Genomic DNA, 27,955 nt, shown 5'->3' with positions numbered 1-27,955 from the left:
GGCGAATATGAAAACAAGGAATAAAATACCAGACAAGTTGAAGATAAATGTTTATTAAAATAATAATAACATTTCAAACCAGCAATCTAATGTGAAATTGCTGTAGATTTATTGATTGTTTTTGAAAAGAAACATGAAAAGTCATGATGGCAGGGTAGGCGTATACAGAAAAATCTGCAAATAAATTCAACATTGTGTGTAAATACATAGAATGTATGCACATGCTATCTAAAATATATACAGTACATTCATATCTATTCTTTTTTTTTCCCAACACTTCTACAATTCCATAATATTTCTGAAGCTATTTCCACACTGACCTTATCTATCCAAAATTGCCTAGACTGCTTTTTGGGCGATAAATCATTTTTTTCCACAGTGCAGAAGCAGACTTAATGTTTCAAAGATTCCTGACTAGATCTGCTGTTCAAATTGGCTACACTTGCTTTACATCATTTTGAACACAAGGTGGCAGGAGTGCACGATGAAGGCAAGACTAAGTCAATGGGAAAATATGTCAGTGCAGGATATCTCAGCAGGTAGGACTGTCATGTCACCTAACCTGAGGAGAACCAGTTTGACTGGTTAACTTCCTGTGACCCATCACTGTAATGCTTGCTATTCGCCTGGACTGACAGAACACCGCTCATGTGGTCTGACTGGAAGAACAACGTGGTGGGTGACGGAAGGCCACTCCTTGTTCTTTTCTTTCAGAAGGAAACAAAGCCTTGGATCCTCTCTGGTTTAACCTCGCAGCTTCACGTGTATTTACTTTTAAACACAAGACGTCATCTGTCTACGCTGACACACCTTACGCTGGCTGCATCACATGATATGAGCAAACAAGAACATCTGATGCTTGGGTGGCATTGCAAAACAAACCTGCATCATGCATTGTGCAAACAATCCTTGGATAAATATGCATACTTACCTCCATGCATCACCAACACTGCCTGTTAGGTTGGGGGGGGGACTGCCTGTTAGTTTGGGGGGGCGATGAGAGAATGCCTGGAGTACAGCCCCACCCCCACTGAGGCTAATCACATCCAAACAAATGCGCTCCTAAAAACACTTTCAAGTGAGCAGGAAAATTCCCCCGATGTTCTTACACCCCGAAAAAACACACACACGCTCTTACAAAAAAAAAAAAAAGCAGAGCACTTTTGCACTTACCCTATAGCCGGATTACGCTCGGGCCTCTCCAGCAGAGTTCATCGTTAGTTGAATTGTTAAGAAGGAGTAGAACATCTAAGAAGCAGAGGGGGTAGGCTGGAGGATTGGTGGAGGCCTGGGAAAGACTGAGATGAAATAAATAACACACCACACATACACTGCCGGACTGAGCAACTGTAGACCACATACAAAAGAATTTATTGCAGTAGACAAAAAACATATTGTTTATGTAATCACAAATCAGTGCTGGGGAAAAGTTAAGCATCTGATAAGCCTGTTGGCTGTCAGCACGGTGGAAACGTACCGTGACGGCCAACTAAGGGAGCTGAACACTTTCTTCCAGGGAGAGAATTCCCAGATTCCTTTTTGATCCTCCCACATGGGCTGTTTATTGATGATGTAGTGTCTTTTTGCTAAACGAGGACTGGCTCACTAAAAGAAATCACTGGTAATGAAGCATAACATTACAATCACTGGAAATGAAAATATAGGAAAATTAAGTTCACAGTCACTGAAAATAAGTGTCATGTTCTGACCTTCAGAGACCCACGCAAGGCTGCAATGTGACAGAAGTGAGCAGATAATAATTGGATTCTGTTTATCACGCTTGATTAAAGTAATCGCTTCTTCTCAGAAATGCTGTTTTATGACGACGGCTTGTTCCACTCACGCTAAGATATTAAACGTGCATCGCACTGGCCCAAATATTATCGGACGATGAAATGCGGCTTAATCCGACAGGTTCTTTTCTTCTCATTGCATTAGAGGCATCTCGTTGAAGTGACCTTCACCCACCCGATGTAAGCAGGGCCTCATTAGTTCCAAGTTTCAGCTCAAACAGAGCAGACAAATGAGCTTTAATTACAGCAGTGGCGCTTTTTTTTTTTTTTTTTCCCCTGAACTAGTCAGCCCACTCACATGGATCCTGCTGTTATGAGAATGATCTTGTGCGTACAAAGTTGACATTTCGGTGTGTGAGTTCTGACCTTCTCAAACCGCTCTTGAGACAGAAACGACTGGAAGAGGAGTAAATTCATCCTGTAATAAAAACCTGAAGCTTAACACTTAATATATATATCTTGTATTTGATATGAGCACACAGTTCTGGTCAGGAACTTTCTCATGAATAAAATCAATCTTTTTTATTTTTTGTTTTAATAATGTAAATATGAAATTTGACATGACTGCATTAAAATAAAATCTTTCATTAATTTCTCATGAATAAAAGTCAGTTGTTTTTATCCAGTCAACCTCGATGTGATGTTTCACTTGTCTCAACACAAACACTCAATTCCCCAGCGACAACATTACATCAGCACACTATAATGAGCGCTTTCACTGCATCATACTGAGAAGAGCTTTAGAATTATGATTACCTTCTTCAGGAACAACACTATCAGAAATTTCTCTCATTATGATCTCGTCAAGTTCCACCAATGCACACTACAATAGTAAACATAATTCTATCAGCCCTTTTTTAGGCACAGAAAATAGAGGAAAAAAAACTTCTCAGTGTTTTTCCATTTTGAGCAATTATCTTTGAGCAGCTACTTCACATTAGATTTAGAAAGACAGTACCAGTGTAACCCACATCTGATCCAAAATCAGCTGGGTTAGCATCAAACTATACCGTGACCCTAATAAGGCCAAGTGATATTGAAAATAGATGTCTTGTGTTGATGAATATGACAGGATGTCGACAAAAAAATGTTTTAATTCATGATACGGTTATCATGGTATTGAGGGGGGAAAAAAAAGAAAAATAAATCTAACAGTAGCCTAAAGCTTTTACACAGCGCTGCATAAATCACAGTTTTTTGCTCATGACGTTAATAGGTCATGGCAGGCTGCTATTGTTAGAACATTACTGTTTAAGAATTGTTATGGCAGCATTCCCTCTCCAAACATCTAATATGCAATATTTCTATACAATCAAATGACAGCAGTGTCATTTTCATGGCCATTATTTGTGGTGGATATTATAATGGATAACACCTTCCCTTTATCTAATCTGTTGCTCGTAACCTTTATGAATATTATTTCCAGGACCTGCTCGCCGCCGCAGTCTGGGAAAGGTAATTGGAATCTATATTGTGACTTCTATTACACTGCTGAGTACAAAGCGCTACCCAAGGACTTTCATCATACACAGCACAGAAATGACTTAATTTCTTGGGTATTTCTTATTGGCCATTGGAAATCCACTATGTCATATACCACCTGAAATGTTAAGAGTGCTTCCAGCAGGGGAGGTTTCAAGTCTGTGAAGGTGGCCTAGGCCAGGGGTACGTGTCCAGAATGGAGACGAGACACTAATTGCTTAGCTGGAAATAGCCTAAGGTCGTATGTGTGTTGCTGTGTGTCTGCGTTGGAGGAGGATTGCCCCATCCTGTTAAATCACCACCCTGACCTATGCCCTCGCTGTGGCCACTCAGAGTGATTCTATTGCACATGGATGCACACGGCCAGTGCTAATACATACTGTATGAACACAAGCGTGCACATACACACACGCCATGTATCACTGACACTGCTGTGGTAATAAGATAAGATGACCCCAATCATCAGAGGGAGCAAAAAAAAAAAGCGGAACTGGAGCCCATTCCTTGGCCAAGGCTCTACGTTTTATCGCCGGCTTCTATTGTATACTTTTGATGACACGGCTGATCACTTGTAATCGACTCGTGTCCAAGTACAAATCACATTGTACAAAAACAGTTGGATTGCACGGTGTAACTTCGATCTTGCAAGTCACAGTGCTTGAGTCATCAAAGATAAGCGGAGCGATGAGAGAAAAGATGCCTGGTTGTTGTAATTGGGAAATGGTGCAAAGTGAAACATACTGTGACATATTGTGCTCACGATACAGCAAGATGACTCCCAAAATAACATGAATGGGAGAAAGTGGCCAATGACATGCGGCAATTTTATGTGGGTGAATGGAAAAAATACCTGACTTGGCTTAGGGGCATTCACAAGCTGTTCTGATGCTGTTTGACCTCTGAATTGTTTTCCAAAGTGAAATTAGGTCATTTCATAATGTTTAGTCATTTGCAGTCAATGGCAAAAATGTGAAAAAATAAAAATAAATAAAAACAAAAGAAATAATATAATAAAAAAATAGAATAATATAAAATATAATAAAATAAATCATAATTAAAAAAACTTGTGCTATATGTTGCAAAATGTGCTTTTTTTTTTAGATTCCCTGAAAATAATATTTACAAAAAAAGATTCCTACAGAACCTGCATGCCACTTCTGAAAGATCAACAATGCTCTTCGCCATCTTAGCTAGCAGTAGCGCTACAGCTACTTAGAACCCCTCCAACTAGGACTGAGCACTTGACAGCTTCCAAGCCATTGCACGGTTGCAACACTATTTCCTCTTCCACCTCCGTCGAGTTGCCCTCACATGACACAAGCGTCTCCTGGGTCTCTTTCACACACACTATGTTCCCGCCAGTGAATGAAATGTCACATCCACTGATGAGCATCACCTCACTGATCCATGAAATTCACCAGACTAAGTCGTCCCTACCCCTGGAGTCAGAGGAAGGGGGGGGGGGGGGGGAATCTCGAAATAACGGGATGCATTTGGGCTGAGTTTAATCTCAGCATGCTGTTTCACGCATTTCCCTGGGGCACTGCGAAGAAGGTCATTCATCAAAAGTCACGTCTTAGTCATCGCAGAGTGTGGTGGAAGTAGGGTCGATACAGTGGGCAACTTTGACACACCAGGCAAAGAGGTCCGCCCTTAACATCTCACTTCATATCGACCATTTGGGAGAGGTGGAAGCTTGTTAACAGCTTCTCGTCCTCTCCAAGTGAGGAAGAGGGGACAAATGAGAGAGCGGCGTAAAGCCTCACGGGTGAAGCTGTGCTGTCTGCAAGACTCACAGACAAGCATGATTGGATGACTTTTGGACTCGCTTGCTCCAGATTTATCCAAGCAGGTTGTTTGAGGTAATGTACGGTTGAGCGCCACCAGCACAGTGACACAACGTTATTCCCATTTGCCCATTTTTCATTTCCAAGCCACCGTTAACAGGATAAGCAAGCAGGGGGCCACCAGTGATGAAACCACACAACTCCTCATTACACTGGCAGAGCTCAAATTTTTACACCGGGAGGACCAAAGATATTTCAGGGGGTCGCCGATAAAGGGAAAAACGATTCACGAATAACAATCCAGACTTAACGTGCAAAGCCAAATTGATTAAAAAGGCATACAAAATGGCTGAATTCACCACCATTGAGTCTTAAAAGGGAGCGATTATAGGTCCAAAAATGGCTGATGTGACATTGACCCAGTGAGCTATAACAACATCCTTCCCAAAATAATCTGTCAAGTGCTAAGAGAGCGGAAAGCAAATGTTAATGCACTGCTGTGCCAGTGGAGCCGATGAAGCTCAATCTTCATGCATATGCATATTCCACTATCCCTACCCAGAATTCCCCCCGCAACCCCACTCCAAACCCGAGCGAGGTTTCTAAAAATGGCAGAAGGCTTAACGCATGTGACAGCCGACGTCACGCTGGAGGAGAGCGACTTTGATGAGACCCGTGCTTTTAGAGGCCTCTTTTGTTAGCAGGAGAGCGAATCACACTTTACAAGATAAATCATCCCGCTAGCAGCCGGCTTAAACTGTGTACCACCGGATAAGGTTGCCAAGGAAACCCTCCTGGATCACCAATGAGTCCCCCCCCCATCCCTCCTTCCCCCATCCCTCCTTCCATCCTTCTGCCACGGTGTTCTCCTTGATCTGCGCAAACAATTAATACCATACACGGGCAAGATTGAGTGAGCAAACTGGGGGGGGGGGGGGGGTGTAAACACAAATCCCTAGGTGCATTGCATTGCAAAGCACATTAACTCATTCATATACCCGTTAATGGCACTGAACGTGTTAAGAAAAAGGGACGTAAATAAATACGAGGCTGCAATGGCAGAACAGCATTTTGTTTGTAAATCAGAATTGGTACACACCGACCGCTAACGTGATTTTAATGGCTATTTGGAATACACGGCCATAAAAATACCATTACATCCCGACATATCCATTTACGGGATGGCGCTTCGTGGCTGAGCCATCCTGACACAAACTGCCGGGGAGCCATTAAACTCCATGAGTGACTTCGACTAGGCACAGATCAATGCTCCAGGGTCCTATCTATTACTGACATCCAATTATACCAATGCATGTCCGCTTTGCACGGCTACTAAGTGCTTTCGTCCCTTTATTGACAACCTGTCGACGGCCCGCACGAGGCCGAGCTACTGGCAAATAATACGCTATCGATCCAGATGACCGGCATACCGTTAAAACCATCAGGGGGGGGGGAGTCACAAAAATGAGATTTAAATGATTCCACACATTAATGAGGCGTCTCTTATAATCTGGCATTTTAAATGGCAGCACTAATTCAACGCAACTTTGATTAGTGCTGGCTGGCAGTGAAGGTAATTAGCCAGTGCATTAACTAACAGAGCAAATAGGCTGTAATTAAAAAAAAAAAGTAAATCCTGTGCAGAAACAAATAGCCACACTTCCACAGCAGCAGGTGACAGACAAAGAATCAATAGTAGACATATTGAGCCGTTGGATTAACTGTGCTGGTTGGCAAACAGAAAGCGCTGTGTTTATGCGGTTGCTGAGTGGTACGCGTTAAAAGAAGCCTGTCCTTTTATTGATTGATTAGTCATTAAGTGCCTCACCTAGCGTCTGGGAATGGAATTCACTGAGCGATTAGAATTAATCAGAGGAGAAGAAACGGCGGGAGGTTGACACACTGGAGAGCACGCGTCTTGAGAAATTAAGCAGACAGATGCTGTGTGCAAATATATATAAAAAAAAAAAAAAAAGCTTTACAGGGATTAGATTATTTTTTTTTTTTTTTTTGCGTGTCCAGAGGACTTTATTTATTCCAAAAATACAGCACAAAAATACACACCAAAAAAATGGATAATTGGATTTCATACACAGTGCAAAACTGAAAAGGAGCTCTTCATATAATATTAGTAAAATAAAAATAAAAACTACAAAAAACTACAGTTAATATTGTTAATATTATGCAAAGTTGTGAGCGTATTTCTTGAGGGACTACTCGCCGAGACTTCCGTAATTTGAATCTAGAATTCTACGTTGGTTCACATTCAGACTGCAAAACACACACACACGACACACTCACACACATTTGTACTATTACCGATTCATCGAGCACAGCAGAGCATCACTCATACAGCTGGTATTATTAGACACAAATACTTGGACAAAATACAGCCACGACTTTCTTCGTCAGAAAAAAATAATAATAATAATCACTAATTTTAACCAAGCAAAAATTACACAATGAAGTGTTGGAAAGTAAATGCAAATGAACTAAACTTTCTTAAGATAGTGAATGAGTGGAAATGCGTGACAATATCAGTAGTGGAGAGAAGAGGATTTTGTGGACTACAGCAACCATCCAGCAAGATGCAAGAGACCACAATGCTGTGGATGTGCTACAACCAAAACAAGGCACAACAGAAGCCAGCAGTCAAAAAGAAAACGAGTAAGGCTCTGGAGCACAAAGTAAACAATTTGCCCAACTTTCCTAAAAGAAAAATGGCCCCTTTTGTTTTTTTTTTTTCGTTTTCATCTGGCATGAAGATACAGTACATAGTTGCATAGGGGCTTTATTATGAAACTGAAGTGGCTGCTGTTATTTTATCACACGCTATAGTGGGAATGTTGCTTCATTAAAACATTTTCAATTCACGCTACAGAAGCCATGACAGGTTTCATATTGAGCGTGGAGAGAAGGTTAATCAAGATGCTGGCTCTTTGGAATGCAACCTCACAGAAGGAGGATTATGTGTTCTCTGGCTCAGATGGGGGGGGGGGGGGGGGTCGGGGCTACTACTGCAACAGATGATAATGAACGTTGGGCTGTTAATACATCTAGCGTGTGTGTGTGTGCTGACCAGAGGAGTTCTGGTCCTTTGGCCGTCAAACACATTCAAAGCTAATTGCTCAGTGAAGCCCGTTGTCCAGCTGCCAGCTTTTGAGGAGGTAAATGCATGTGTGTGTGTGTGTGTGTGTGTGGGGGGGGGGGGGTACTTATTGTTTTTTAAGCCTGTTCGAGACACGGTACTCCAGCCAATCACAAAGTGAGGATGCACAAACCTTCCAATCACCAATTGTTATGCTTCTCATCCCAGATGGGACATTTGAAACTTGGGGGGGGGGGGGCTTCATTTGATTACAATTATAATTTTTTCCAAAGGTGAGAGCATCTCATTTTGTTGAATGTTGAATGTTAGCAAAAACTTACTTGCTAACAACACAACAGAATTGTGTAGGGAGTAGAAGAAAACAAATGAGCTCTACATATTACAAAAAGCGGACATAAACATAAACAAATAGTTGAAGCCAAAACTGTTCATAACATAAAAACGATACATTTGCTCAGAGATCCCATTTGACAACCAAATTTGTCCGAGGTACGAATCCTGTCGTGCTGATCTGTTCATCTCGCCACACACACACACAGACAGACATATGCACACATGCATTCATACTGCTGTATAGATAGTCTGGATCTGTTCTTAACATACAATATCATTAAATCATGGGCCAACTATTCTTAAAAAAAAAAAAAATCAATTATATACACAATAAATTTCTAGATTGACCACTCTGCTACAAGTTCATGTTTTAGCGAGAAAGTCCAGGAAGTAAAATGGATACATGTTTCTAAATTGTGACTGGAAAAAAAAAAAAAAGGTCGATGTGCTCTGGCGTGACTTCGGTAAAATTCAATTCTCTTCTCAGCACCACAGCAGTCAGGTCTTCATTGGAGGAGTAAGTTCTCATTTTGTCTCATTTGAAACTCCAGCTTCATCTTAGGTGGCTTTTGCCCCCACTCCCATGCTCTGGTCCCTCCCCTTGGTCTTGCCGTCCCCTCTGCAAGAGGAGGCCGCGTTAAACGATGGAGCCGTCCCTGTTCTGGGCAGGGATCATGACGGGGATGGCCCCCATGCGACTGAGGTTGGGGCCCGCCATCCTGGGAGCGGTGGGCGGGGGCAAAGGGGTGTGGCTCGGAGGTCTGTCTTCCTCCGACGAGGGGATCTTGTCATATTGGGGTTTCAGGGCGTACTCGTGCAGGTTGGAAGGTGACATGGAGCCGAGAGAGGAACGCTGGCTACCCACTGTGAAGCTGCGTGCTGTTGAAACGCGACTCTTGGGGGGAGGAACGTCCTCTCTGAGGGGAAATCAAAATCAGGGGGCACATTTTAGAAAATGGAACAAAACTCAGCATCCCCTCCATTGCTTCTCCTGTATTTTTATTATGTCTCAGTTCGGGTGCTATATTAACTTTCAAACATATTCACAAAAATAATGTGCTTTATAATGTGGGTCATATTATGTATGAAAATAGACCTGTTGATTGAATTGAAAATATATATATTTAAGGAAATATTTTAAAAGGTGAGCATGAACAATCAGCTCATGTCCACAATAAAAAAAACAAGTTTGACAATGCTACAATTAAGTAGTACAATTTACTCTAGACAAGTCTTAATAAGGACAACAATGAAGACTCAAGAAGATGAGTCATTTCAAGAACACCACGACTTGACTCATTTAAAGCCAAGAACAAATTATTGATGAAATAATTAGTGGAGGAGACGCTTTTGGATGGGAGGGGTGGGGGAGGTAACGTCTGCACCGCTTAGCCACGCCGCTGACTGCAATCGCCCGTGGAGCGAATCGCCAAAAAGCGCCAATGCCCTCTTCTCCCTCTGCAGCCACATTAGCAGCTAATAAGAAGCATTAATCCAGTTAAATGCTCGCCCAAACTGAGCCAAAGGGGCTGCAGAGCTTGTGTTGTCCATGGCGTCATGGGGTGGTGTTTCAGCAAATGTGTGTCTGTGTGTTCTAGACAGGACCAGTGGTCTAATCCTCTTTGTCCTACAGCGCGAGCAGTGTCACATTGTGGTCTTAGACAGATTCAGTCCGCAGCAGAGTGATAGTAAGCCTGCTGGTTGCAAAGAGCCCGGGGGCCGGATGGAGAGGTGGATGGGAGGAGGTGGAGGGGAGGGGATGGGTCGGTCGGTCGGGCGCAACAGACATGACACAGGATACACAGAGCAAACAAAGCTTTCAAACTGATTACCACAGCTGTTTATTTGAGGAGTGGTGTAAAAAAAAAAAAAAAACCCGCTGATGGAGGCGAAAAAAAAAATAATCATGGCGGGTGGAATCGTTTATGTGTGCGCTTCTACGCGCTGATGTACTGGGGGAAAAGAAAAGTGTGCCTGCTTCCAATATTTTATATCTGGCAAGAAATTCCTAGGCACACCTAGTATGACGGATGATGCTTGTCATATTGGTAAGCAATTTACGTCACTTCATTCCACATATTTCATTTAACTTCATTCCGATATTTCCTCATCATTCAATCATGTTGCCTTGTCATTTTTCACACCACATTTGCAGCGGAAGCGTTTGCATCTTTTATGTTGGACTAGATTGATGACATACATTTCTTTCAATTGCTATATTTTTATATAATATCGAATATTATATTTTGCAGCAGGTATTTAGATTTTAGGAAAGATTCCCCCCCCACCACCAGGGGTTATGTAAGATGATATATTTATTATCTATCCTTATCAGTGAGCCAAATGTAAGTGTGGCTGGGTACCTTATCTCATTGCAGATTTCCTTCTCATACTTCTTCCTGTGTCGGGCACGGCAACAGCAAAAGAGTATGATGGCGATAATGATGAGGATCAGCAGTACAAGAATTATGGCTCCTGCGATGATGCCGGCGGTATTGGGAGCTGAGTGCAAAGGAGAGAACGACTTCAAGGATCTGATATCGTAATAATAATCATCATCATCACCATAATAATAATCAATCATTCATTGATAGTTTTTCTTATTAATGGGTTAGGGACCCTTTTGCGTTTGGTTGAATCAGTGCTCCGACCCAAATCAGTCGGTACCAAAAACGTGCAGGCTTTGGTACCCATCCATCATCGTTGATTGCTGAGCAGTGTTAAAACATGACACAAAAAGTCCCCGATTGTTAAGTATACTTACGAGGCGTGACATTGAGATAGAGTATACAGTCCTCGCTTCCGACCCGGTTGGTGGCGGTGCAGCGGTATGTGCCAGATGCGCTGGCAGATGCGTTCCTCACATTAAGGGTACCTCCCACTGGGTCTGTAGCAAGGGCAAAGCAATGCAGAAAGGAATTTAACAGGACGTTAAATGGTGTGAAAGCAGCTTTTATGTGCTATTGACTAAAAAAAACATTACCCAGCACACCGGAAGCAGGAAGCACCTTTCCATTACTGGTCTTCTCCCAGCTGTATTGCATGGGTTGGGTACCCTCGTTGGATGTACACCGGAGAACAATGTCTTTGCCCTCCTGTGTTTGTCCTTCAGCATAGCACCTAGGCTTGGATGGCTTAACTATGAGGGAGAAAAAATAAATAAATACATGTACGGTGGCTAAGCTCCTCCATCTTAAATCAAAATGTGTGCAAACACGCCTTGGTCAGTCAGGGTTGGCAGGAGATGAGATGGGAGGTTCAAAAACAAACAGCGCTTCAAATTAAAAGCAGACCGGTGGAACCCCAGACACACTGTCAGCCAGGCATTGGGGGTAGGCGGAGAGGGCCACGGTCTAAGCCTGTGCCGTATTCTCTGACAGGACTGACATCATGGTGTTGGTAATGGGTTCAACAAGAGCATGAAATGGAACGCTCCAGATGAGAACCAGGTGTCAAGCGGAAGGGCGGCGCTTGGCTGCCCGGATTAAGCGCAGACGGACAGTGCTTGAGAGCTCATGGTATTATTTTAAATACAGGACCGAGAGAAATAAATAAATAAGCAAGAGATGATGGACAGATGGTAGTGTGATGGAAGCCAAGGTTGAGTTCCGACTGCTCTTGCTGCTGTTGTGTTGTACCTCAACACACACACACACACACGTGCGAACACGGACCGCACACGGTAAATGTCAGAGAGCGATGACATTCACGAGACATCTTTTAAAAGGTGAAAGTGGATGCGTCAAAGGCTAGGAACACGCAGGAATCTCACATTACGACTGCGCTACAGACTAAATACATTTATTTGTTTGAAAGATGAGGTTAAAGGAGAAGGTGAGAGAAGGAACAGTACAGCTAAACCGGCATTGTAAAACGAATAACGGGGTTGGGATTTATGGGTTTTTCCAAGGCTATCATGTGTCCTAGATACGCAAATAATATAGTGTATATCCACCGTGGCATACATTTCTGTCAGAAGGAGCTAAAAGTTGAAAGGGCTATTGTTGAAGAGAAGAAAAAAAAAAAGCCAAGCGTTTCAAGAAAAGCCAGGTAGAGCAAATCAATGAAAGATGACTTGAGGTAGGTATGCAGAACCTTAATGTGGGCTTGGATATACGATGTGTCTGGAAAGAATTTACAGTTTTCAACGTTGAGTTACGTTCCAGCCGTTTTCCCAAAGTCAACTTGAATTTGATTTTCTTCCCAAAATTGAAGCTCCTTTGAGATCAATTTCAACCTGATGTCACAAGCTCGGCACACCTATTTTTGGCACCTCTCAAGCTCCATCAAGTTGGATGAGCAGCCATTTTCCGATCTCTCCCCACAGATGTTCAATCGGATTGCGTTTTGGCCAGACCACTCAAGGACATTCAGAGTTGTCCTGAAGCCACTTCTTTGATAGCTTGGCTGTGTGCCTGGGCTTGTTGTTCTGCTAAACAGTTGCCCTCCCGTGAGGTCAAGAGCGCTTAGGAACGGGTCTTCATCCAGGACGTGTCTGTACATTGCTGCATTCATCTTTCCCTCACTCCTGACAAGGCTCCAAGTTCCAGCTGTTGAAAAACATTCCTCGTAGCGTCATGCTGTGGGAGTGTTTTGTTTCACTGTAGGTGCTTCGTTGGCCAGGAGATGACCAAATACCATGTCTGCCTTTCACAAGAGAGGTCAATCCAAGAGTCCTTTGGGAGTATTTGGCCAAAGTCTAACATACCTTTAAGTGTTTTGGTCTGGTCATGATTGGTAGATTGCAAAAGAGATGGTTCTCCCATCTGGATGCCGCTATAAATCTATTTCCCCCTGATAGCTCAGTTGATGCATCTCTAGAAAGAATCCCGTTGATTCTAAACTACGCCTCGAGATAATCTCTGACGTTTCCCTTTGACAGGATACTCGGACAATCATTGTGTGACCTCGTAGATCTTCATAAAACATATCCAGTCAACTGAATTGGACAACAATTAGGCTATAAAACATCTCAAATATGATCACACTCTTAACTTCAATGTCCAGCTACAAGCTAAGGGGAACATTTGTCAGCATGCGTGTATTCCTAAAAATAACATCGGCCGTGACAAGGCAAAGCAACACCTGGCCGGTTGTATATATTAGTATAGACGTGTGTTTGTGTTCTCGCTACGAGCCACACCATGACAAGATGGGCCTAAAGGTAAAATGCAGAGCAGGCAGCAAATTGCCCTGGCTTCTCCTTGTCAGTGTGTCTTTGCTAAGAACATCCCTGGCCCTGGGGTCAATAGCTAGCTACCTGTCAGAGATGTAGCCTCTAGCATATTAACCACCACCAGAGCTGGGTCACATTTAGTGTGTTAGCGGATGGGAATGTCTGTCACACACGACAAAATCCAAGGACACAAGAGCTAATAGATAGAGACAAGAAGTAGCACTGTATGGGAATCGTCAAAGTGTTTGTCAAAAATTAAGACGAGTGACCTTGGACAAGGTTGTACAATTCCGAGTTCTTAGACTATTTATTAATACGCTGCATGGAGATCAGTGTGGAAGATGTACAATAAAGTTGAAGGAATGTGATATTGGTGTTTCGCTCCCGGGTTTGAATTAAAGGAGTTTCTCAGTCTGTCAGTGGAGCAGGCCAGTGACATCAACCTGTCACTGATGCTGTATTTTTGCCTCAGGGGCCACCAACCTTTCTGAGGAACATTTCAGAGCATCAGGTTCATCTATCAAATTTCATCTGCTCAGAGTTCAAATGAAATCGAATACTATCCCGCGTCGTCCAAGAAAAAACAACTTAGTTTGCAAAACTAACTTACTGTAAAGTCAAGTCAAGTAACAACTTCAGGAATTCATAGTCCCAATCAAGTCAAACTCAGTGTTTACAGTAACAACCTTCATTAGAGCTTTGTCAACAGCTCTGAAATTTGCACAATAGCTGGAATATTTCTGGTTCAACTGGTGGGAGCAGTCCATGTGAGCCATTTTTGGAAAGCGACTATCTGAAATAGCCCACATGGCTACGATAAGGCCACAATGTAGCGCTTATCTCACAAGAGTGCTACATGTAGCTTGTTTTCTCCCAGACGCACAATCAGGAGGAATTTCACTTTCAACCTCATTTGATCAGTGGACCAATCAGCAACACATATGCATGAGTGTTGTTTGCAGAAAGTTATCTAACACATAACTGGGATGAGTCACTTTTCTAGCCTGTGTAAAAAATAAAGAATTGCATTATTATTAAAATCCAGCTCATTTCGAATGCATATACAAGGAAAATACATCCAATATTGACGTTTATAGTCAGTTAATTATAAATGAACATCAATGCTGCATGAAGAGTTCTTTTTAAAATCCAACTAAAAAATAAATAAAACGTACTTAAGACAGATATGCGCGATAAATAATGACCTCAATATTGAGGTAAAAGATGATCACTTTTGACAATCAGGGTGGGTGAACACAGAATTGTAACACGAGGAGGTCAGTGGTCTACAGCCTCTGGGAAGGGTATGTTCTCAATTTTAGTAGGGATTAAATCAAAACAGCCAAGCGAGGCAAAGCGTGTGTGATTTCGACTGCATATAGAGGAGAGACGGAAAAAACGCTGAGGGTACCTACGGTGGCTAGCTTTCTTTTTATTTTGCTTTTATCTTACTCACCCATGACAATCAGCAGCATCTTTCTTCCACGAATACCAGGAGCCTTCTTCACTTTACACTGGAAAGTGCCAGAGTCTGACGACCTCAGGCCTGTCAGGTTGATGGAGGCATCCCCGTTCTTGGGGTCGGCTGAATTGAAGTGTACTCGCCCCTTCATAGCCGGATAGTAATCCTCGTAGGCCCTGTCGCCTGAATACAGGATCACCTGGTTGCAGAGGAGAGCACACGTTTGAATATCCGTCTATTCATATGGAATCGAGGAAAAAAAAAAAAGATTTTCAAATGCAAACATGCACTGGATATATAAAGTCTAGACATTTTGAATAATGTTGCACAAAAAGGGCACACCCCCATCATATTGAGTACACATTTGCACGCAACATTTAATCCACAATGTCGAAAGCTTGGGGAAATATACGTATCCAGAGAAGTAAAAGTAAGCTCTTTTATATCACAATGTCCTTCAGTCTTCCCAAGTGGAGCCAAGGTGGAACAAACAAAGCGGCCAGTGTGGAGTCAAATCAACACCTGCTGTGTCAACAAAGGACAGGCGACCACAATTATGTCCACTCCCCCCTTCTTATCCACCTACACAAACACACCCACACTCTGGGTCTTAAAAAAAGAAGGCCAGTGAAGGCAAAAAGAAAGGCTTATAGTCAACATTTTCTTTCAGAACAGAACAGGGAAAACTAATCATGGCACGGACGGAAAAGAATGAAGTTATTGGTGGAGGCAAACCCCCTTGGAGAAAATCCAGATTGCCAAACCATTTTGAACGGAAGAATAGTTCTGCTAGTACGAAACAGCGAAAGGGTTAAAGGGGGTCAGTGCTCATCTTGTATATATTAACCTAAACAGGTAATTCAGTTAACATTCCACAGAGTTGTCAGAGAGAGAGGGGGGTGAACGTTTCAACTTTCACTGGGGAACAGAACATGGGCAGTAATAACAGCAATATGTGAGATGAGACCACAAAGGAGCGGAAATTAAATTGCCTCAAGCTCAGCCAGACAAGAATTCTTACAGGTGCACAGATGGAAGTATTTCTACACACCTCTAGTTATTACTTCTTTTTTTTTTTTTTTTAAATCAGTCAAACACTATAACCATGAAAATAATGAAGTCCTAAAAAATAAATAAAAAAAAAAAGAAAATCATTGCGGAATTAAAATGAAAAGCACGTGACAAGACAGGCTGGTGGGGAGACAATTGACAATATGATAAATTCACCACCTCTGGATGGCTTAGAGGTTTAAAAAAAAAAAAATGGTTTCACTTTTATTATGAGGTCATTACCATGTGATGCCGTTGCTTGGTGAGGAAAAGGAAGAGGTGCAAGTCATTTGTGAGGCAAATCACAAGACCACAATGTTTCAATACTCATTTTACAGATTCCACCAGCACTTGTCCACAGCAAAATATCCTGAGTCATAAGACTTGCCCTTCCCTCACTGGTGATTAACTCAACCAATGTAAAAAATCTGGAATTGTGAAAACAAAACTACTGTATGCCTAGTTGTTGAAGTTTCAAAAAAACTGACTACACAATGCTTGTGTAACAAATACCAAGGGAAACTTCTTTTTTACACAAACAAACTATCCGACCCCAGCGCAACATAAAGAGAAAATTACGAGGGAATATTTGTGAGCGCTGTGAGGTATTGCAGTAAAGCAACAATATACGAGCACATCCATATAAATAAAAGTAAACAAAAAACAACAGTAACAAAACTGTTTCTATGACAGTCGACGCCTTGAGGGGATGTGGGGATCCACGAGAGGCATGGACTTGTGCCGTTTTCATTTTACATGGCTGAGTGCCATGCTGGAAAGAAACTAGCTGGCGCTGGAATAAAAAGAAAAACCCTCCATCACTCCTACCGTGTGTGTGTGTGTGTGTGTGTGTGTGTGTGTGTGTGTGTGTGTGTGTGTGTGTGTGTGTGTGTGTGTGTGTGTGTGTGTGTGTGTGTGTGTGTGTGTGTGTGTGAGAGAGACACAAAGTAAAAGGCGAGAGAACAAAGTCACTGGAAATGAATGTGGCTCAAATTACATGCGCTCATACATAGTGCATATATTGAAAGCCCTTATGAAAATACACAACTTGTGTTTGGCTCTGTATTTCATTTCACCTCTTGTTTAATAAACCATGCAGGCACGGTACATTGATGCCAAAACCCAAACACTGGCCAAACAGGATTTTTGTTCACTTTGTGGGGGGGCGTACATAAGTTGAAAAAAATTAAATAAATAAATCAATAAATCAAAATAAATCAAAATAAAATAAAAGCATTTCTGTAGAGGTATTTTGGCACATTTCCCGTTCGCTGTTTCTGCTCAAACTATCTCTGGTGATTTTCTACAAATGTTTCAGCAACAGCAGAAGGTCACGACAATTTAGTTTGAAAAGAACTACGGTAATGTTCAAGTTGCCACATACCACTTTGTCTTCCTTCTGGTTGTCTGACGACAGACGGCTCCATTCAATATCCAACGGTCCGGAATCGTCAGGGCTTAAACTAAACATGCATTCTAGCTTTACACTTTCACCGCTGGCTTTCTCGATGGATGTCGGCCCTGTGGATGTTATCTCCAGTCCAATGGTCCAACCTGTGCGGACACAAATACAAAAAAAAAAAAAAAAGACTGTCAACCATTACACACTGCAACACCAACAAATTGTTTTAAAACTAGAGTATAATTGAAATAATTTGTTTTTCTCACTGATGTAATTGACAGTGACTTGCAGAGCAGACAAAAAAAAGGAAACCTGTAAGCTGTCAAATGTTTTGGTTCAAAGAATGTTGCACTCATAAAATAACTATGGCTACATGGCGTTGGAGGAGCGAAGTACCTCTTAAAATATGCATAAGGTAAAACACACAGTGAAAAACACAGTAATAGAGCATACCTTAAGTGATAACCAATGCATGTTGCAAACTGAGCCGAGCATTTATTCTTCGAACGAATGGGTCTAATTTTCTGGGCTAATATTCTCCATTCAATGAGACATTTAAAGCCCAGTATGTAAAAGGGAGGCTGCATAGAGAATGAAGTTGTCACATGCTGTCTCAAAACATTAAAATCCGTTTGACAGCCATCCACCTTTGAATCAGCGGGTGGCTGGCTTAAAAAAAATAAAATGAAAAATAAATAAAAAAGAAACCAGCACCATATGTCGCTGCTTAAATGCAAGGTGTAACAAACATAACATTATAAACAAAACACTTGACAGATGTCACTTAAATTTCCTGCAGTTTTAAAAAAAAAAAAAAAAAAAGAAAGAGCAATCCTTCTTTATCCTTCTTGAATAAAAAAAAAAAAAAAAAAAAAAGTCTCATTTCAAGACACGAAGATGACTAAACTTGCAACGGTAATTAAACTAATTGCCAAACCATGCAAGTGTGAGCTCTTCATTAACAGCAACATTTGCATATTATTTCTGGAAGGATTACAATAATTAGGAGATGATTTCTATCCCGCAAAGATTTTCATACACACAAATCTAGTTTGGAACAACATCCCGAGCCATTGAATGTTTTACTACCTCTTTTAATACTCCAGACTATCGGATAAGATCAAGTCCAAGATCCTTGCCCGGTGCGCATAATCAACGGTAGCTACAGGTTGAGCTCTCTGGCTCATTTCAAAAGCATCAGCTCAATTTCATGCTGGAAGTGAGCCATGTTTGCACAAGTGAATTAAAATACACCACACAAGTGCACAGTTGTTGAGGCTTAAATCCGTTGAGCGTTTGCACAAACATACTTTTGACATCACTGCTCCAGCTGGTCTCTTGAACATTTTGACAGATTCCCATGGGCGCCAGCCACTGCCTTTGGCTAAAGTAATATTGAGAAAACTGTCATTCTTCCAATGGATAAAACAGTTTTAAAACATTGTGACGTGGAAGCTCGGGAATTTGTCAAAGGTGCTTGTAAAGGGAGAACAAAACTACTTTTCTCTAATAAGTTACACTTATCAATCATGGACCAGATAGGATTTATCTGAAATATTATATTAGTACACAGATATGTGAAGTTTTAAAAGATGATATCATGTCAGCTTTGTGTATGCAAAAGGCGGCTCGGCTCGGCTTGGCCGGTGGCTCTCAGGTGACGGCAGTGCCAGGGCAGAGGAACACACAGAGTGTAACGCTTGATTCCAAATTCAGTCAACACATGGGAAGCGATACACCTGGCAAATCCAGATAGTCCGGAACTGTGCAAAATGTCGATGACCACAACTCAACTGCTAATACGACGTCAAAACAAAATGTGGGTCAGAAAAAAATAAAATAAAATAAAAAAAAGACATTACCTACCACACATACAATTTATAGGGTTGTTTAGGGAATTTAAATTAATTCTAAGGGGTGCTAAATAAAGTTGTTTAAAAAAAAAAGTGACTCCTAACTTTGAAAATAAATGTGTCTGACTATTATTGGTCAAAACTAACTAGGCAGACCGAATTCATGGGATTGATAATTTGAGAATCATAAAAATAAGTGATTTGAATTATATGAAGTAAAATAATAAATAATAAGACATTTTGTAATACACTTTAATGCAGACTGAACATTTTATTAAATGAATCAATTTACAAATTCAACAACTGCCTCAAAGAAGGTTTTAGAATTTGCATCCAGTATTCAAAGCTTTTAACGATATTTGTAAAATCTCAGCCACTGGATTTGCTACTCTCCCAGTTCAGTTTCTACTACAGTAGGTCAAGCACGGTTACTGAGAGACTGAAAACAAGCGTGAGGAATTCAGCCTGTCAGCATTTCCCATTCAATACTTTCATTGACCAATGGTGCCAACGCTACTGTATGTCCTTCTCCCTCCGAGGACTTGAGGAGTGACTACACAGAGCCAACAGACCTTCGATTCTCCGCAATGTTACTGATTGCGGCGACCCCCCTCCACCTTTGTCGGCATACAATGGGGAGTGAATCTCGTCTCCTGGCAACCAAAGCCTCGGAGAAGGGTGGCTTGCAGTGGCGATTGAGACGGCGCCATTAAGAGGGGAAAAGGGAGAGCTTCAGTGACAATGGGCAGTGCAAAAAAAAAAAAGGCAGGCACGTTTACTAGATGGCAGGTTGAATGGAAGCCGGTTACAATTTAGGTCCTCCAACTTCAAAATAAATTTCAATTTGGAAACTGATTTGTTAACTTTTCTGTATTTAAGGTGTATTATTACTGGCCAGGGAAAAGACATGATTAAATCATTTGGGCTGGATCATGATCCGAAATATATGATGGTCCATTAGCTTTACAAAGATAAAAAGAAATCCAAACAGCCTTTTAAAAAGGAGACTAAACATTTTCCTGAATAGGACATAATGATTGAATAAACACCACAGTAGTGATTCATTATTGTGAAATAGCAGTCTAGGGGCAGTGGAATGAGTAAATTAAATAGCTTAGACACTCGCCCATCACAAACAGTTAAGCCCGTCCCCTTGTGACTGTGCCGGAGAGAACATCAATTATCTTGCTCACAGCACAAGATAACTTCTTAACTTGGTTGGCGCTCAGAAGGAAAGCCTTTGAATACTCGCCCGAGTGTACCCAAAGGAATTGAAAGCGATGCGTGTGTAGTGACGTTTATTTAGCGTTGGAATGGCTGGGAATGTTGAAGCATTCAGATTGTGCTTGTAATGCGGCCTGAAAGCTCCACTTTTGCACGCAGTGCAGCCATCAATTGCCAGTGAGGATGACCTAAAGGCTGTTTTGACATAATTGGACATTAAATGATGAAGGGGGGGTGACAAACGGCACGCACTTTTTGCTGCACGGCCATTTGACAGCTTTTATAGTGGACCCGTGGGCCGTGTTTTGATTTCATTGCAGTGGACATTCACAGAAGATTTTATAGGTACTCACATTGGCTGCTACGAACGATTAATGATCGATTAAGCTTTCGATTATTTAAATCGATGAATCGGGTAAATATTTGAATTTGCATCCTTTCGTTCGAAAACATTGTTTCAAATTGACTGCACAAACTTGATTATTATTAACAGTTCATGTTGCTGCAATAATAATTCAAAAGGGGATGACTTAATTCATGTATTTAAATGCGTGAGAAATACCCGGTGGTGCTGAACGATAGAGGCAACAAAGTAACTACCGACAAGAGGGAAGAGATTGCAATTCCCATTGGTGTTTGGAATTTAATGGTCAGTTAATGGAAAAACTCAGCAAGTCTTAATTGCACTTGCGATGTCATAGTCAGGGGGATGTGCACTTTTTAAAAACAGTACCGCCATTTGCCAACCTTTTGGTCACTAGAGGTTTGATCAGCAACAAACTAAAGAAACATTTTATCTTGTGGGATTTTAGAATGGATTGTTCCATTGATTACTTGGCCCAGCCCATCACAATGTTGCACGTTGACACAAAGCAACACCGATAACATCCTCATGATTACAAAAAAAAAAAAAACTGCAGAAGTAACAATATAGTCTTGGAGGAAATTAAACAGGAAAAGCAGCATATTGAAAATAAATATTAGATGTAAACAGCTTTACAAAATGTATTTTTGTTACACAGTAGATAGCAACAACAACAACAAAAAAAGGAGGGGGGGGGGAATATATTACAGGAAAGCTTCAGTCAGAGATACTGGAGAAGCACAAAATCATGTCGGCCAGATTTTGCAGGGGAGAATACAATTCCCTGGGAGCAATTAGAGAGCATGTGAAAATAGTTTGCATGGCTTGAGAAGTGGTGCAAAATAGATGGCTACAGCACAAATAAATAGTACAGACGCAGAACTCATATCTCATGGCTGACGAGGTTTCGAAAATAACATTATTTGAATAAGATCACCACAAAGATACACCATTTATGTGTTGGCTTCCGGTTTGGCATTAAGAAAAAAAAAAATGCAAGCCATCAGATATCAGGTATTCTTTTCCAAGCAAAGCTAAAAAGTGAATCGAAATCCTTGAATGCCACACCAGATCAGATCAACATGATATTTTGAAATTCCCAATCCGTGAGCCAAACAATAGGGCCATACATGAGGTAATCAGACCTGCAGTTACAATCCAGCCCAGAAAATTATACGAAAAGCTTAGAAAAGACCGAGAGGGCCACAAAGCTCAATGGGGTGTGGTGTCTCCTCGTCTGTCCTGACACAGGGGTTTCTCTTCATAAAATACCGCCCGCCCCCATCCCCCAAAATAAATACAGTGGGCCTGCCTGATACGGACCGGGCCCCTGCTGGCGCCCCAGCCTTTGTGAGTGCCCCAGGGCACACGGCCAAGTTCCAACTCAGATCAGGAGGCAGCAACATTGATCAAACACTCCGACTTAAATACAGTACAGCAAATCCGACTTCATCCAGACTTGTGATGGACTCAAAGAAAGTTACTTTGGCAAAACGACATGGATGAGCTTAGAACCAGGATGCAAAACAATCAATAATAAAATGTTATTTCTTATAAAAAATAAATAAAAATAAATTCATGGACAGGTTAACACAAGACTTCCACTTCACAACTTTTCATTCCACATCTGCCAAAGAATTTCTATCTCCCGTGAGTAGCGCTACTTTCAATATTTGTTATACCGCCGCCAACTCATTCTGTCAAAGGCATCACCACATTAACATTATCCCAATGAAAAAAAATCTGTTGACTGCTGAAACCCCGGAGAACATGAGCACAGATGAAAACATCCAAACACATTCATGCCATCCGCTCAAATTCTGAGGATTTACTAAGAATGTTCCAACACAGACTGTCCCTTCCTGTCCTCTATGTGAAGACACTCCAGCAGGACATCAAGATAAGAAAGCTGTTGACAGATAAGATGGATAACCCCTTTTTTTTTGTCTTCTACATTTTATCTTGGCAGAGCCAGGACAGCCAGAGCAGATGTTTGCGAAGCTGGAGAGTCTCTTCTTCACTCGGAGGTTCTTGAAAGCCAAAGTTGTAAACACACCTGGGTAATGAAGCCTGTAGGACGCCACAGGCAAAGACTGTCAGTTGTTGTTACAGCTTAACAGGGGCCTCCGGGTTTATTCATGCCTCCAGCTCGCACACTCAGCACAGACGCAAAAAAACGCATACAACGTTAAGTGACAAGATGCAATTTGGGAATGTTAAAAATAACCTAGCTGAACTAGTTAAGGGGAAAAAAAAGTGGCAATCCAGTAAAGCCATGGCACACTAGAAAGACGTACAATATATTTGAGACAATATATTGTTCAACTATTAGATGATGATACATTTAAGTTTGTGTTTGACTGGTCAAATTCAGATAAAATTGTATAATTACAAAAGAAATATGCATTTTGCATGGGCGATATCAATAAAGAAGAGATTCGATTTAAATTTAAAGTCTGGGTTTCCTTGCTGACCCGTAACTTGACTGGAGATAAGACAAAAAAAAAAAAAAAGGGCCGAAAGATCACGGAGGGCAACGCCTCATTTTCAATGTCAAGAGGACAAATAACAGAAGCCAAACAATAAAGTCAACATTATCGCGCCAGCTACACAAGTTGAAGAGTCACCTGGGAGCTCTTATCGGAATCATCTTTACGGGCTAAATTGGAAAAAAAAAAAAAAAGTAAAAGAAAAACACATGGCTTCCACTCATAAATTTAACAGCTGGCGTCTCGAGGATCTATCAGTAACCATTTTCAGAAACGAGAATTTCGCACAAATGTTTTCCGGTAAAAACAACAAAAAAAAAAAAAAGAAACGTTTTGATAACTTTTACTACTATTTTTGCCGCTATTATGTAGTGTCATTTTGGAGTTGGCAGAAAACAAAAGGAGAAAGTAGAAGTTGTAAACAGTGGAAGAAGACAAAGAGGATCTGACAGTCAACAATGGCCCACATTGAATGCACATAGAAAATGTCAGGGTCAACTTCCTCTTAAGTATCTGTCATTTTTTTTTTCATGTGTGCAGTCTCTAACGAAATGAATAAAATATTGGCGGGAAAATGTTAACGTAAAATAAAGACCTTAGACTCCTGGCTGGTTTTAATAGATCCTACTGGACGGTACTCGGGGAAAACCGACTGCTGAGTCATCCAGTTACAAAGTGCATAGATTACTGAAAGGCATGGAATGGCCAAGCTTTCTTTCTTTTTTTTTTTTGCTTCGGAACAGCTAATAGTGATTGATTATTCCCTCGGCTGCCGAACAAGATTAAAACATAAATTGGCATATTTAATGTGGTCGATAGGGTCACGCCATTCGAGAGGTCAAGCTGATGCTGAAAAGGTGACAATGTCGATATAACACACACACACACACACACACACACACACACACACACACACACACACACACACACAAACACTTTTATCCACAGTACATTTGATATGACCTGATGATTAAAAGAAAAAACGAATCCCAGCGAGACTAATGAAAGACTCAGCAGACATTATTTGCCTTTTTCCACAATCCTACCGAACAATGTGTGATGTTTTTTAATGAGCTAGGTGCGCTAAAATCGTCTCCATCAACAGCTGCTTTGCTCACTCCCTCCCCCCCCCGACCTTTTTATAGCCGCCCTTTCAGAGCCCCAATATTTTTCAAGATTAGACAAACAATTACCTCGACTGTTCTTAGAAAAGAAAGCGCGGGGGTTTTATTGCTGGGAGGAGACAATGCAATTATCTTCTCACAACTCAAATGTGAGAAGGAATGCTTACCACACCGATTCAATATGACAAGACTTCATTATTGCCCAAAAAAAAAAAAAAAAAACATCCTGAGCTCTGACATGATCATTTAACAAATGTGTGCAATCATCATCATCATCATCATCACAGCAACGTCTTATTTGTCCCTGAGCTCTTTATTATTTGCCATTAAGAGCAAAGGCTACTGAGAGGCTGGGCATCAAGTGGCGGCTAAATGATGAATGTGCTTTGAGGGTATTCATCACCCACGCAGAAGCTGGGCGAGATAACCGATGGCCACCAAGGGAAGGGGGGGAGGGGGGGGGGGGCAGAAACTGCACCGCTGCACCGCAATGACCTTGTGTAAAATGCTTCCGTTGAAGTTGGCCAAGTAAAGCATTTTTCTTCTCAAATACTCTTATAAATGATTTGACCACACTATGGTCCAACGTCAACAAATGTGTGTGACTAAAATGAAACAACCTTATGATCAGTTTGAAATAAACAAGATGGTAAAGAAACAACTCTTTCCAGAATCTTCACACAAGAATGCGTTGGCAAGATCCCCCGTGAAGGACGTTTTACTCCCTACCCGTCACAACGGAATACAGACCGGCTGCTCGGCCCTTAACTGAACCGGGAAACAAGAGCTACTATTAATCAATTCATTTTTATACGAAGCGGTAATTTGTTCGTTGAGTTATACCGAAATGAAATGGAGGGGAAAGAAAAAGAGGGATGAGCTAGTGCGGGAACAGGATTTCACATTCCCGTATCGTTTAACAGCGGTTGGCGGCAGGCTGGTGAGGCACTGTGAATATTCATGGTCTCCATCTTCAAATTGTGGAGGACAGAGCAGTGTAATCTAATTCCACGTGTTTCCCGCTTGGATTTCAAGGGCAGGGCGACAGTGAGCGGCTGCTTAGGTGCAACCTGTGTCAGGAGGGAAGTGATGGCAACCAATGTGACCTGGACTCGTTACCAGCCGTGCCCCCGGGGGCCAATGACAATGGAGGACGGAGGCACCTATGAACCTTGACAGGCTCTATTACATTACAAATTAAAAAAAAAAAAAAGCCAGTTATTCTGCTAGTAACAACAACAATCCTGATCACACACATGCTAGGTAAGATATTCGTAGGATGCAGAACAACAACAACAAAAACATGTAATGGGGGAGGGGAGCTTTTCGAAACAACCACATAGGCAGTCGACACACAAAGTGCATTCACGGACGGGATCACTTGCGTGTGTGTTTTCAAAAGGTAACTAAGCAACCGGCTCTTGGCCACAGCCTTCACTTATACTCTTATCAGGTAACTGCACTCTGCGCCTACTGTTTCCTCAGGTTTCTGTTTTTTTTCCCAGGTCAGTGACATTGTTCTAGTATTGACCTAAAGAGCCAGTGGTAGACGTAAAGAGGAAAGCACAGACGTATTGTCGTGAAGGTCGGCTTTAAGTGGTAACTTTCAAAACGGTGGGAAGAAATGAAGGATTGTTTGCATAACAGATGGCGGGCGAGGTTACACCAGCACAATTAACGAGATTGTTGATTTGACGTTTTATCTGTCCAAAGCACTTGTATTCCTTTTCCTCACGGTTCAACTGTAGTAATTTATTTTCAGTCAAAAATGCACAAAGAAAGTAGAGCAGAAATAGCATTTAAAAAGCGCTTTACAGATATGATTTACTCCTGAAGACAAAACTGTCAAAAGAAGGCGACCAGTTCGACAGATACTGTTCCTGACTGCTCAAGTGGAACATTGCCCAAATGATGAGGCCAGGCTGCCATTGGGATGATAATGAGTCCAAACTAGCACACGCGCACACGCACACACACACACACACACACACACACACACACACACACACACAAGCACAAACACACACACACAAGCACAAACAATGTGAACCATGAGACAAAAGAAGTGTAAAAAAAAAAAAAAAAATTTGCTCTTAATCTAAACATTGTATGCCCCACAATCCCAACAAAGCATTTCTTTGTTACTCTGATGCTAATAAGAAAATGCCACTAACTGCTCCGTGGAATTTATTTCAAATTAAAAAGCAATTCTTAATAGAAAACATAGTGAAACAAAAACACAATCCCACTTCAGCGTGGGAGGAGTTAGTATTGTGAGTTTCAAAGTAAATTCCAGGACATTAAACACACCCATGTACTTCACAACACGTTCTGCACTTTAAAGCAACATAAAGGGATTGTGACATAATAAAGGGATTGTGATATCATAATCAAAAAAAAATATTGAAATAGGAAAATGTGCTTAAAAGAGAGATATGTTAAGCAAATGGGTGACTTTAAGTTCAATGGGCCACATTAGTAATCTTAAATAAAAGGTCACTAGAGTTAAATAGTAACTAGTAGCCAACACAAGCACAAGGAAATACAAGGTTGCATTTACTTTTATTTGTTAGAGTGCGCACTTTGAAGCGCTACATGACAGCCACAGGTTTAAAAAAAACCTCCAGCCATTATGTTAATCAAAAGAGGCCACATAAACGTGTACATATGGGTTATTTCAATTTAGCATATCAAATTCATAATCTAAGTGCATAATGTCATTCATTCAAGTTATTGAGACAAGAGTAGTTGCGACGCTTAATTATTTATGCTGAAACTGACCTTGGATCGGAATTGGCCCCAGCTGAGCATTGCAATATATATATATATATATTTTTTTAATTATGATATTTCTACTAAGCACTACCTATGCACACCTTACTACTTATCCAGGTCCTGAAAATACAATAAAGTTATCAGCGCATAATTAATTTAAACAATTTAAGTGTGCAATTTCTCGCCACTGGTTTTTAACATTCCAAAAAAGACACAGCGCGGCTGACCACTCGCACTACCAGCTCGGAAAAATATCCTCGGAATCCAAGTCGCCTTTAATGACAGAAAACTTACCCCCCAAAATGCTGATGAGCAAATACCACAAGCAGGCGTTAGGTGCCTCCATCCCCGTTGCAGTTAAATGTCAGTCCAAGTCGTTTCGGTAAAACTTTACTCGGGAAAACTTGTGGCTTGTTTGCAGAAGGAGAAAGGCGGTCGCAGAGCTCTGGCCAAAAGCATCCAGACAAGTCCGCACGCTCCTCCTTCTCCTCTCTGCAGGTGCATAGGGAGCCGCAGGGTGTCACGTGACCTT

At 41.4% G+C, this 27,955-nt stretch overlaps 1 protein-coding gene across 1 annotated transcript; it reads right to left on the bottom strand.

Annotated features, from left to right (window-relative positions):
* Positions 1-7,039: 7,039 nt before the first annotated feature.
* cxadr (CXADR Ig-like cell adhesion molecule) lies at positions 7,040-27,922 on the bottom strand. The gene is made up of 7 exons (XM_085935712.1): positions 27,718-27,922; positions 17,577-17,746; positions 15,137-15,341; positions 11,488-11,643; positions 11,269-11,391; positions 10,868-11,006; positions 7,040-9,421 (listed from the first exon to the last, which is right to left on the bottom strand). The coding sequence occupies exons 1-7, from the start codon at positions 27,767-27,769 to the stop codon at positions 9,142-9,144; spliced, it is 1,125 nt and encodes a 374-aa protein (XP_085791838.1). The 5' UTR covers positions 27,770-27,922; the 3' UTR covers positions 7,040-9,141.
* Positions 27,923-27,955: the final 33 nt, after the last annotated feature.

The sequence above is a fragment of the Syngnathus leptorhynchus genome, chromosome 17 (genome assembly GCF_054491065.1).
Source record: "Syngnathus leptorhynchus isolate UIUO chromosome 17, UIUO_Slep, whole genome shotgun sequence".
NCBI classification, from domain to species: domain Eukaryota; kingdom Metazoa; phylum Chordata; class Actinopteri; order Syngnathiformes; family Syngnathidae; genus Syngnathus; species Syngnathus leptorhynchus.
The sequence above is the reverse complement of the archived record's forward strand: the minus strand, read 5'-3'. Positions and strand labels throughout refer to the sequence as shown.

What these genes read in the sequence shown, in the direction of transcription:
- cxadr (XM_085935712.1), bottom strand. Translation starts at nt 27,769, where the DNA reads ATGGAGGCACCTAACGCCTGCTTGTGGTATTTGCTCATCAGCATTTTG. An exon ending in GCTCATCAGCATTTTGGGGG is followed by an intron (nt 17,747 to 27,717) that starts GTAAGTTTTCTG and finishes GTGTCCGCACAG; the next exon opens with GTTGGACCATTGGACTGGAG. An exon ending in GAAATCTGCAATGAGATAAG is followed by an intron (nt 9,422 to 10,867) that starts GTACCCAGCCAC and finishes ATTTCCCCTCAG; the next exon opens with AGAGGACGTTCCTCCCCCCA.